This window comes from Oreochromis aureus, linkage group 19 (genome assembly GCF_013358895.1).
Source record: "Oreochromis aureus strain Israel breed Guangdong linkage group 19, ZZ_aureus, whole genome shotgun sequence".
Lineage (NCBI taxonomy): Eukaryota > Metazoa > Chordata > Actinopteri > Cichliformes > Cichlidae > Oreochromis > Oreochromis aureus.
In genome coordinates this window covers 26,195,581-26,207,784 of record NC_052960.1, presented here as the reverse complement: position 1 = coordinate 26,207,784, position 12,204 = coordinate 26,195,581, and the positions used below count along the sequence as shown (strand labels likewise).

Sequence of the window (12,204 nt, the reverse complement as noted above, 5' to 3'; positions counted from 1 at the left end):
AGTTTACCTGGAAGATTGTGATGATTCTCACTGACAGCTTTCTTTGGATCTATTTGCCGTATGTTTAAAGTAAGACCTTACAGTCTGTTGCAATTTTCAATTGCAAAAATATAGATTAAAAAAAAAAGAACAAAGTAGTTTTGCATTACAACTGGAAAAGGGGAAAAAACTGATTGCGCAATAGCAAGTTCTTCTATAACTCGTTAAAACTTTTTTGTGGTTGAACTTGAGGCTTTGCCATTTGAAAATCTCCAAAACTTTTAATTGTCATCCTAGATTGACTGATTTTTGAATTTGGAAGCCCATGTTCTTGGGAGGACTCTGCCTTTTCTCCTGCTGACTGGCTCATTGTAATGTAAACAAACACACATAGTCAGTCTGTAATGACAGTATGCTGTAAATGTGTACAAACTGTCCTAAACACTGACATCTGCAATCTAATGCTTAGCAGAAAGATGAGAGAACTGTGGTTTTGAGGCTGTTTTAGCATATCTTCTTATAATCACAGTTGGCACTCCTGATTTTTATCTTCTTCCTCTTGTAGTCATATTCCATCAGTGCTGACAGTTTCATCACAGAGAACCACAGATGTACATGTTGCTTCTCTACAGTCATTAAAACTGCTGTAGATTCTTTACTATGATGGACAATAAGCGGTGCATCCTCAGGGAGCTTTTGAAAGGCTTCGACTATCCATATGAATGATGTGCGTATGTACGTGTTTGTACTGAAGTCCAAGCCTGTAGTACCTCTCCTCGCTCTGTTGTATACAAGGCCTGGTGGGCATGTTGTATGACAGCCTTTTGACAGAACATTTGCTGCCAGCACAGCCTGCAGGATCTCATTCATGTCTTATTACCGGTATATAAGGATTTTTGTTAGCACTCGAATTTATGTCTTCTCAGCCCCCCCATGCCATCCAGGTCAGTTAGTGATCAGGCTCTTTGTCCTCTCCTGAAATCAGAGTCCAGTTAGCTTCCTTATGTCCTGATTAAAGCCTCATGCTAACTAACCGAGGCCAGTTTTGTTGTGGCTTGTGGTTGATATTGAGCTTTGTATTTTTCCCATTTACAGTACTGTTGCAAGAAGAAAGTGGGAGTACTAATGAAATATGGTCAGTTAAAGCCAAACACACTCACATCTGACTAAATAGTTGTACTTTTCACATCTTTGATTAAATTAATTTCTATCTTTGACTACGGGCTGAATTCCTGAGTTTCATAACTCAAAGAACAAGCTTTTACAGCAACAACCTCTATCCTGTGATTACTTATTACACTGGCGCAACAACGTTGAACCATTTTTCTTCCAAAAAAATATTTTTCCTGGATGTCTTGAGCGGTCCTTTTTAAGTCATGCTATAATACCTGTAATTGGTCAGGGCCCAAAAGATGAGTTCATGACTTCATGCTCCTTCTAAGGTTATTTGAAACTTGTTGTGATGGTTCACATGTTGTCAGGATTCACACTTTATGGAGAGAGACACTCTGTGACAACTCACACTTCTAATCACTGCGTTTCCTTTAATTTAGGTTAAGATTAAGATCAGAACACAGTTCAGTTCACAGAAGTTGAGAAACGATTCTGTGCAACCGGGCTGTTGTGTTTTGGTATCGCTATTCCTTCAGTTCATTGGTGTCTGAAGCAGAGTCTGCCAGCGTTCCCCTGGATGGCCTGGAAGAAGGAGGGTTTATTTGAGCTTTTTGGTTATTTTGCACCAGAAAGCATCATGTTGCAAGACCTTAAAAAATGGATCATGTCTTTAGTTTTTGGCCAAATTTGATCTAAACCAAACATTCGAATCATTGTCAGTTTTACGGTTTTCTTCAAAGCCACTGCCAGAGAAGCACATTTTTGAAACTACTGGTTTTTCTTCAGACATTCCAGGCTGTTCATGCATGTGTTTGTTTTTTTTAAATGGATGTTTCATTGGTTTTGTTCGTATTTTTATAGGTTATTAGCGAACTACCTGAACAACTGAATTGGCTAGTACACCAGCTTAACTGACACTAATGAAAATCTTAGCATGTTAGCTTGGCGTATGTATGAATATTTACTTGTTTGCAGAGTTAGGTATCATGCTTATATCAAAGGATGACAGCAGATCTTTGAGCAGTGTGCATCATACATGCTAATGTAACCAGAGGAGCACAAAAACGGGGTTAGTTTGCAGATGTGAAACTTTGAGAAAAATTTTAGCCCCATAAGAGGTTTAAAAAAACATAAAATAAAAATAACGTCACCACACCCACATTTGTGGCTACCTGACAGATCTGTACCTCTGACAGCCAAAAACAAATCCTGAGTGTGCTCTTCCAAACATGTGCTCCTGGGTGTGGTGCAGAAAAGTAGTCTCAAGTGTGACTTCTGCTGCGGCTTGTTTTTGTTGCTTGAGAAGTTAGTTTGTTAGATTCTTTTTTTAATTGTTATTTTAACATGCAATCAGCAGCCAGCACACACAGCAGTTGACATTTCCTCAGCTTCCTCCGACTGTGTCGATAGCTTGCAGCTGCAGAACCAGCTCCATTGTTGTCGGTGCCGCTGTGTATGTGTGTGTGGGGTTTTTTTTAAGGTTTTTTTTAGTTGTGTGTGTGTGTTTGAGATACTTTGATGGTCTTCTGGTAGGTAGGAGTGCGGCTTGTTTGTGTACTGTAACCATGCTTGAACTGAAGCCTAAAGTGTCTCCCATGCTGGGAAAATGAGGCTGTCTGCTTTGGCTGCAGGAAAATGAACTCGCAGAGAACTAAAACTGTAACTGGGGATGTTGTTGTGTTTTTTTTGTTTTTTTTTTGTCCATTTGCATGTGCTTACTATCAAAAAAAAGAACTCTTGACCTGCATGACCTTGGTGCACGCACACGCTCACACACAAAAACTTGTACACTTGCTTCCTGTGCCTTAAATTCAAACTGGAATGAGAATACTTAATTTAAAGCCAATACTGGCATTACACTAATATAAGTTGTTTTTATATGTGTGTGTTTTTTACTTTTAAAAATAATAATTTTAAGATGGGGTTATTTGATCTTTTATGTGATTTTAAAGATTTTCTTTTTTTTCTTTCCATGCTGAAATTCTTGGAATAATTTAGAGCTTGAGAGAAATTATTTCTGGACAAATCACAACATTTCATTAACAAACCAGTAAAATTGAAAATAATTTCGAGCAGTGTCAATACACTGTTGAAGCACATGGCTATCAACACAAGCTTGTGCAATTGGCTGAGAAGTGAGAGGAGGGAGTGAGCGGTGACGGCACCAGCAGCATGATGACTGACATTATAAATGATCACAAATAACGTGTTATGAAATGTAACTGTCCTATGAAAATTGACAATTGACAATTTTTTTCTTCTTGTGTTTAATTCATTTTTGCTTCCTAAACTTGGAGCTTTCTGAACACATCTAATGTGACCCCCCGTGTCTCTCTCACCAGGGCTATGTCCTCGGCAGCCACCACAGCTCCCTCTGTGGACAAAGTGGACGGATTTTCACGGAAGTCTGTCAGGAAGGCCAAGCAGAAGCGGTCGCAGAGTTCGTCCCAGTTCCGCTCTCAGGGCAAACCTATAGAGCTCACGCCCTTGCCCCTGCTCAAGGGTAAGTAGAAACACATGTTTGCATGTATGTGAGAGAAATCTGTAGTTTGTGGGGTGAGAGGCACAAGGGACGGTTACCAAATCAAATACAAGTAACATCTAAAAGGCCCCTAAACTAATGCTGTTCAATGGTCTGCATTTGTATAGCGCTTTACTAGTCCCTAAGGACCCCAAAGCGCTTTACACTACATTCAGTCATTCACCCATTCACACACTGGTAATGGCAAGCTACATTGTAGCCACAGCTGCCCTGGTGCGCACTGACAGAGGTGAGGCTGCCGGACACTGGCGCCACCGGGCCCTCTGACCACCACCAGTAGGCATACATGGGGTTAGTATCTTGCCCAAGGCGGGATCGGTGGGATCGAACCACCGACCTTCTGATTAGTGGCTGACCTGCTCTGCCACCTGAGCTGCAGCCACCCCTGATAATCTAATTGTACTGAATTTGAACCCTGGTTCACTGACTCAGTTTCATTGTGTGTTACTATTGAAGTCCTGTAATGTACACAAAAGTGTTATTATATTCAGACATATCATATTTCACGAGTATATTTTTTCAAAATTAATGACTAAATTAATGTAACATAAATGTCTGGATATAGGCTAGTCTAGTATTAATCAATCAGCTGAAATAACAGCTGTGATGAGCACTCGAAATCAACATAAACTAGTGCTGAAGATCCAACAGTTGATAAGTCATGACTGAAATATTACTTTCACCACTATATAAGCTAACTGGATATGCTTTGGCTCTATGTCTGTTACACTAGTCAGAGACTGTTTCAAGGACTTCCTCTTTTTCACATTTTTTATGTGTTAAATAATTTGATGACGATGCCACGTTAGCAAATAGCCTCCCTAAACGCATACAGTTTGCAGTATTTTTTTTGCAAAGAAAAGGGGGATAAAATGTGCATGTCTACTCTTTGATGAAATGATACTAATGTTCTGAACATACAGCAGAGAAATTAAATGAAAGTAGGCTATCGATCACATCACATAGGTATTCATCTAATACCAATAACAATGATGGTATTCATAGCATTGATCATTTGTATCAATCTGCCCACCCCAAGTGAAAACTAAGCCAGCAAACAGCAAATTTCCCCCATTATGCTTAAGCAGCTACAGCAGTAAATACTCAAAATAAAGATTTGTTCTGATTAGTTAAAATCAAGCTGAGCAGAGCAGATGATAGTTATATGTAAACCCATGAAGTTTGATATTTAGGTAAGTAAAATGTCTGAAATTAGTGAAGGTTCATCCGTGGTAGTGTTAAACTTCAGAGTTTTCAGGGCTTTGGGTGCCCCCGGAAAAATTGGGGTGTTCTAAAACTTTTGACCAGTAGTGTATCTGACAGAAAATAAGCAACTGCATAATGTTTTCACTTATGAATAATTTGTGTGGACACAGTTCCTACCTTAAGTGCACAACGCAGGCTTGTAAAAGGGGGACCTTCCAGGGGCTTTCAGCGTAGATGGCTCATTAAAACATTGCCACAGAAAGTTTAGGTTTTTTTTTTTTTAACTCAAGACACTCACCTTCAACTTGTGTTTTGTCTCTTTGCCCATTGATGGCAAATTTAATAGCATTGCTCTGTATAGTCTGGTTGGATTAGTTCTGTTTGAATGCGGTTGCTTTTCTATGCCAACTACTCTCTGTATGCGAGTGTTTATTAGTGACATGTCTAGACAGGCAGATCATTTCGATGATTGCAGAGAGCAGGTTGGTGCTAGAAGACGACCTATACAAGTTATACAAGACCCATTCTAAAATTTACAATCCACCTTAAAAATAATCTTGTTTTATTGTCACAAGTAGTTATGGATTACTTGTTTGCTCTGCCCGATTCTGCTCAGGTCAGCTGGTTGTTGAGTTTGTGGATTTTAAAGCATGTGTCTTACCAAGAGGGAAGTGGCCTGTGTTTGGCACGCTGTGTGACATCAAAACTCATAACATAGTTGAGGGGTGTTTCCCCTGCCTCTTCTTTACTTAGAGTTTTCACTCATTATAACTTTGCGATACCAATATATCAGCAAATGGCTAATACTGGCTAAAAAAATCAGTCTAGAAATGTTCTCATTATATGCAAGATGTATGTGAGGAATAAGAATATCATAGACTAAAATATGAGGAATCTTCTGATTCCTCAAATGGTTTAATAATAATGTACCCTGAGCTTGTTCATGTTATATGGCTGCCATGATGAAATGGACTTAACATTTGAACTACCTTGAACAGAGATTGGCTCCTTAAAACAGATATCATCACATTTTGTTTAAGCAAGAGTTTTTTTTAAGTTTAAAGTTGGAAACATGGATACATTTTCAGTACTTTTTTTTCTTACCTCTCCTGTCCTATAAGGCCTCTTCAAGTTATCATGGAACCCCTGAGAAAGTCCAGAGGCTCAGCTTAGGAGGAACTGGCAAAGATCGATTTAAACAGATCTACACCCATGTGTATGTTTTTGATCATGCCACATTATAAGGGCATTTTCTCTAAATTGTTTGATAAATGGTCTCAGTGTATTAATAAGTAATGGAAGGTGTTCAAACATCACATCTCATATAACTTTAACCTGCATTGTGACATACTAAGTGAATAAGGCATCTGTGCTATGCAGCTGGGTGTAGCAATACACAATGAGTTACCCTGACGTTTCACCTGAGTAAATACAACAGTGTGATGGTGTGGTTTGGTAGTGACAGCAGGAATGCTGTCAGACAGAAACCAGACAGATCCTCCTCCTCTCTGAGACTGATGGAAAGTCACTTCATAGTTCCATCTCAGGATGCAGGAAGAGGCAGAAGTGACTGATGAAGGCAGCTGAAGGTAACACTAGGCTCTCTTTTGTCTTAAAACTGTGTTAAGGTCATCTTCTATTACACATAAAACTAACAAGTTACTACACTTGGTGCACTGAGTTAATCAGAACCCAAGTAATGGAGGATGCTAAAGCTCTGTGCTAACTGTCAAATGGCTCTGTTCTCTTACCTCTTAGAAGCTTATATTCAGTGACACCTGTGCTATCTGTATGTGTATATGTAGATGCTGTCAGAACACAGCAGCATGCTTCATCTCCTCACTTGTGTTGATTACTGTGGTTTCCATGAGCTGCAGATATTTTTAGTAAAGAGATATAGTCTGTCTGCTAACGAGTGAAGCAAAAACATCAGGGTAGTTCTAAACGTTTCAAAGAAATGCAGAACTAAGTTTCATAGAAAGTCATGCTTCATTTCCTTTTTTGGAAAAGCAGAACAGCAAATCAACCTGGACAGTGATAATATTATGAAATAAAAAACAAGAAACAGAGCAGGTAAGAGTGCTTCAGGTGAGGTCGCAGACTAAATAAAGCATACTGAAGATGGGACACATGATGTCCACTCAGTCGCCATGAATTCACAGGGGGAGTTACCCTCTCTGGAATACATCGTAAGTCACACAGACTTTGAACTAGGGACCTGGTGGTTACAGGAGACTATTGATGTGTAGAAACAGCTTCAGTGATAAATACAATCAGAACCACAGTGTGTGGAACCACAGTTATAGTATCAGAGAGGAATCCCCCTTCTCAAGTGTTTTTTGGGAAATTGTGTAGTGAAGCCGTTAAACAGCAGCAAGTGTACAGCGGATCATATTTCCTGTACTGTTTTTGCAAAAGGCTCTGCTTTCTTCTTCAAAAGGTTGCTTTCAGGAAATTCTGTCCTGTTGTCCTCCCAGTAAACCACCACTGCACCATTCTTTAATGCTGGAATCATCTGATAGAGCAGGTTGATAATTAAACAGCAGCACCATTCAGTGTGACCTCAGGTCCTCGAGTACGTGGTTGATATGAATTTAAACCATACCCAATAACCTGTGAGTCAGTTTCTTTTTTAAAAGTGACAACCCAGATGCACTTTGTTCTTTGAACAGTCATAAATTCTTTTGGATTTACACTGACAATTAAATATTAAATGCTTTTACAATTAAACCTGTCCCAACCAATAATGTCCTTATTGACTTCATCAGAGTCTTTTAATATTTTGTATCTCCTCAAAGAGAGTCACATCCAGTACTTACTTACTTAGATTTATCGAAATGTTGTAACACTGTGCATGTTTAGCTCTGATACTGACAGCGTAGTTGCCACAGTAATAATTATTACGCGTTTTCACTGTCTGTTTAAAACACTTCTCAGGTTTTTGGCTATACTGACACGATAACATCACACAGTTGCTTACTTGTCAGCACCAAATCCACAATACAAATCTCATAACTCTTAAATAACCTTGTTTTTTCCTCCTCATTCTGATGCTCAGTTTAAACTTAAACAAGGCCATCTTTACCATGTCTAACATACCTGAAAGGATTGAGTTGCTGCCATGTGATTGGCTGATTACATATCTGTGTTAAGAGGTGTGCCTAAGGCCATGCCCACACTAATACGTTTTGGTTTGAAAACCCATCTTTCTGTCTCAGTTTTGGCCTTCCGTTCACACTCAGATGGCGTTTTCGGTCAAGGAAAATGGAGCATTTTGAAAATGCTCTCCAAAGCGGATACATTTGAAAACGCCGTTTTTGCGTCGCAGTTTGGACAGCGAACCCGGAGCCTTTTCGAAAACGATGACACATTTTAGTCATGTGATGCAGTCATGTGACCAATTAAACTAAGATAGCGGAGGGCATTATACAGCAGTTGTTTTGTTTGCGCTCAATTTTGACAGCCCTATTAACAACAACAACAACAACAACAATCTTTATTTATAGAGCACATTTAAAAACCAACGGTATGCCAAAGTGCTTAACATAAAACAAGGAAATAACACAAGTATAATCAAATCAATCAATCATAATCAAATCAAATCTATTAAAGATTAATATCAGTGTGTACATACTCCAGATAGCTTTAATTCAAATTCTTTAATTCTCACTTGCTTTTGCAACTCCACCTCATTGTTAGTCCATTTAAAAAAACTCAGTGCTTTTCCTCAACATTTTGCTGCGATGTTTCAAAGAGCCGGAAAGTAAATAAACGGCACACAGAAGTGAGGCAGGTCGAATGGTCTTGCTTTTCACGCATGCGCAGTACTCGAATGTAAGCGTTAGAGCAGGGCGATATGGCCAAAAATATATATCACGATATACATTTGAAAATTTGCAATAACGATATAACTGACGATATAATTTCTGCGAGACAAAATACAACTCCACAACTTTACTAGTGCAAAAAAAAAAAACCCCATCCATTTATTTTCACTTAAACAAGCAGCTGTTTTTTATGCGCATTAAAGCTATATAAAAATTTAACAGTGCAAATGTAAATTCCTTGCTGAAAGTTTAACCAAAAGGCATTTCCAGTAGAAATGGGCTGACATATCCTGAGCATAACCATGTATAATATCCACTGAAGTTAAAAAGAGGTGCTTTGTAACATTAAACTGCAGTGTGCCAAATAAAAAAGTCAAATACGTATTTTTCTGGATTATAAGGCACATTAAGCGAAACAAAGCAGTCAGATAAGTCCAACTTTATTCAGCTCATTCTTCTTGCTTCCTCCACTTCTGTACCATTGATTCATTAATGCTGTATTCTATCACAGCTGCTCTATTTCCATGTTGTTGCAGTATATTAATGACTAACCTCGTATTGTGGATGGATTATCTCAGTTGTTCTCCTGACTGAAGTTTGGTCCATTTACAGCATCCTGCCATGCGATTGCATTTGTCTCTAACCGTCAGGAACCTTCACGTTAACTTTTATCGAGTGGAAAAGTGTTAGCGTTCATCCTCCAGCTTCACTGTTTATGTTATGCTTATGTTATGCGATCACGTAGCACATCATTATATACCACCTAGCCCAACTTCAGTAACCCTACAAACATCACTGCTGTTTAGTTTCCTGTCTTCATTTATGTTGGAAGTGATAGCAGAGCTGTATGTTTGAATTTTTTCAGAAATCTCTCAGTCAAAACATGCTATATCATGCTTAGGTAACTAGCGAAACTAGCGAGCTAACTTCCGCTAACTTCCTGCTAGCTTCTAACTCCGTTAAATGTAATAAATTCTGTTTTCATGGATGCCTGGATGTTAAACTTCATAGTTACACCTGGTAAAGCAGCAATGCTGATCGTTTTATTAAAGATGAAAGAATTTAGACAGTTTTTAACTCTCTGTGATGCTGCAGTGTTCGTTTGACTTTGGGACCTGAAGCGGACGGAGTTTAGGACCCAGATTGCTCCCAGATTTACGAGCACCTTAGTCCCACAAATACGGCAATAACAACGGCCTGCTTGCATGTTCTACAAAAAAAATGTGCTTTGTTGTGTATCTGACGGACAAACACCAAACCAGTTCCACATCACTTAAGTTGTACCATTTTTACAAACCATTTCTGGTTCATCCGTTTCACTTAACAATCCGCTTTCCCCCTTCTCATTCTCCGTTGTCGCTGTGCTTTTTCGGCCATGTGCATATGAAAACAAAGGCACTGTGCATGCGTGTTTTACCCATATTCTATCGCGATATTTCATTTTCTTATCGTTGTACCGGTATTACCGTGAACGGTATAATATGGCCCAGCCCTAGTAAGCGTTGTCGCCCGTTTCAGTGTGGATGAACAGCTCTGTGAAAACGAATGAAAATGATAGTGTGGAAGCGGAGCGTTTTCAGACGTATACGCCGTTTTCAAATTTATCTGGGCTAGTGTAGACGTAGCCTAATAGTGACCAATGAAGTGAATGTAAACAGCTAACTGTGGTTTATTTTACAGTCTTACTGTATTTATTTGTGGTTCAGTGACTGAGCTGGCACACCGTCCGTCTTTTTCAGCACTTCCATGGTTCAGTTTCACACGTTCACTTTGCATTCACACACATCCACACATTTCCCACCTCCTCAGTACAATCACAGTCTGCTGCTTCTGACCACTGCCTCAGCAGCTCCACTGGAGCTCCACTTTTAGCCCTGGACGGTCTCTTTACCTATTATGGATTTCAGTTTTGGCTGTTATTCATTTTCTCCTGCCTCTATACTGGATTCTCTTCAGAATCTCTTTGAGCACAAATCCAGGGTACATTAGAAAGAAAAAACAAGTTTCAGTAACATGGACCTCCTGAGGTTTGCACCAATTCAAATCAGTTTTATTTCTATTTTATTTCTATTATACAAATCACAACAACAGTTGCCTCAAGGTGCTTTATATTGTAAGGTAAAGACCCTGCAATAGTAGACAGAAGACCAAACCTCTGCACTAAACGCATGTCTGTGTAAAAAGATTGTTTTTATACTGATTCTTAATGCAGCCGATTACACAGGCTTTGTTATTTCACTGGACCAATTTCTTTCTTTCTTTTTTTCCCTTTTTTCTTTTTTTCTTCTTTTTTGGGGAGTTCAGCAATGCGCTCGCTCTGTGGCCTTTACTTTTACAAATCCGTCCAGTTTATATATTTACATTTTTTTTTTGTGCCTTATCTGTCTCTGTTGCCCTCTTAATTGTCCCTCGATAACTCCCAGTGGAAAAAGGTCAGCACAGATACAGTCACATCACACTGATTTTGAAAGTCAATCCCACAGTCAGAAGTATCCATGTCCTCCTGTTTGCACTCTTTGATGATGATTATGATGGATCCATATACTTGCTCCAAGCTCACACATTAACTTCAAAGCACACACAGAAGTCCGGGTGCGAACCTGTGTGCGCGCCCTGACACGTCTGTGCTGCAAGTGTCGGTTATATGTCCAGGCATGATGTGAAACTAGGGCTTTGCAGATTTTAATTTATTATGAATCTCAGCACAACGACAATATTAATTTAATGTATCAATGGGGAAATTAGAATTTAAAAATCGCCTTAATTGCAATTTTACCTCATGTAATTGTCCATTGGCTCAAACCTACAATGTGATCAAGTTGTTCTGTGCCGGGAACACATTTTAATGTTGCCATTCTGTTCCCAGCCCTGATCACCTCCTTCATATGTTTGACAAGCATTAGCCAGTTAGCACAAGCATTGGCTTTAAAGGAAATTTCAACAATTAAGCTTGCTATTTAGACCCATCAGTCAGTGGCTCCTGTTTAATTCAGATGTCACTCTTGCACCAAATTTTGTGAAAAATGGTTTTGACAAATATGTGAGCCTCATGTTTGCTGTTACCTTGTAAAGACTAAAGACCATTCGCAAGTCCCTGAGCGTCTGCGTGTGTCTGCGTAACATAACATGCGTAACATTTCATAATCAGAAGGTAGGCTTAAGGGTCTTAATGTCTGCATGCCTGGTTGTTTTTTTTTTTTTTTATTTGCACAAACTTGTCTGCAGAGACTTTTCATTACGGTGCACCCCAGGCAGTGTAAGTAGAACAGGAATAACAGCTCGGCCATCGTGTCTTTAGCGGTCCCTGTCCGCAACACAGTATAATTAAGACTTATTGTGACAGTTTTAGTGACTTGACACAGTTTTGCTTAACTGTTGGCTGTTGACTGTGGCCGTTTTTACACACTGTACATACTGAATGAGTCTTAATGTAGACGGAATCCACTGAAATTAAAAAAAAAGAAAAAAGGAATGGTTCAGCACTTTGTGATTTGTCAGCATTACCTGATAGAAAGAACACATCAAAAAGATTTCAGA

The 12,204-nt window shown here is 39.2% G+C and overlaps 1 protein-coding gene across 3 annotated transcripts in view; it reads left to right on the top strand.

Moving 5' to 3' along the window:
* Positions 1–12,204, top strand: part of ppp2r5eb (protein phosphatase 2, regulatory subunit B', epsilon) — a 49,310-nt gene that overhangs the window by 6,976 nt on the left and 30,130 nt on the right. For all 3 annotated transcript variants that reach the window (XM_031727557.2, XM_031727556.2, XM_039603262.1), the window contains exon 2: positions 3,435–3,595. In XM_031727557.2, coding sequence (XP_031583417.1) covers positions 3,439–3,595 — 157 coding nt within the window. In that variant the 5' untranslated portion in view covers positions 3,435–3,438. The remainder of the gene's footprint in view (positions 1–3,434; positions 3,596–12,204) is intronic.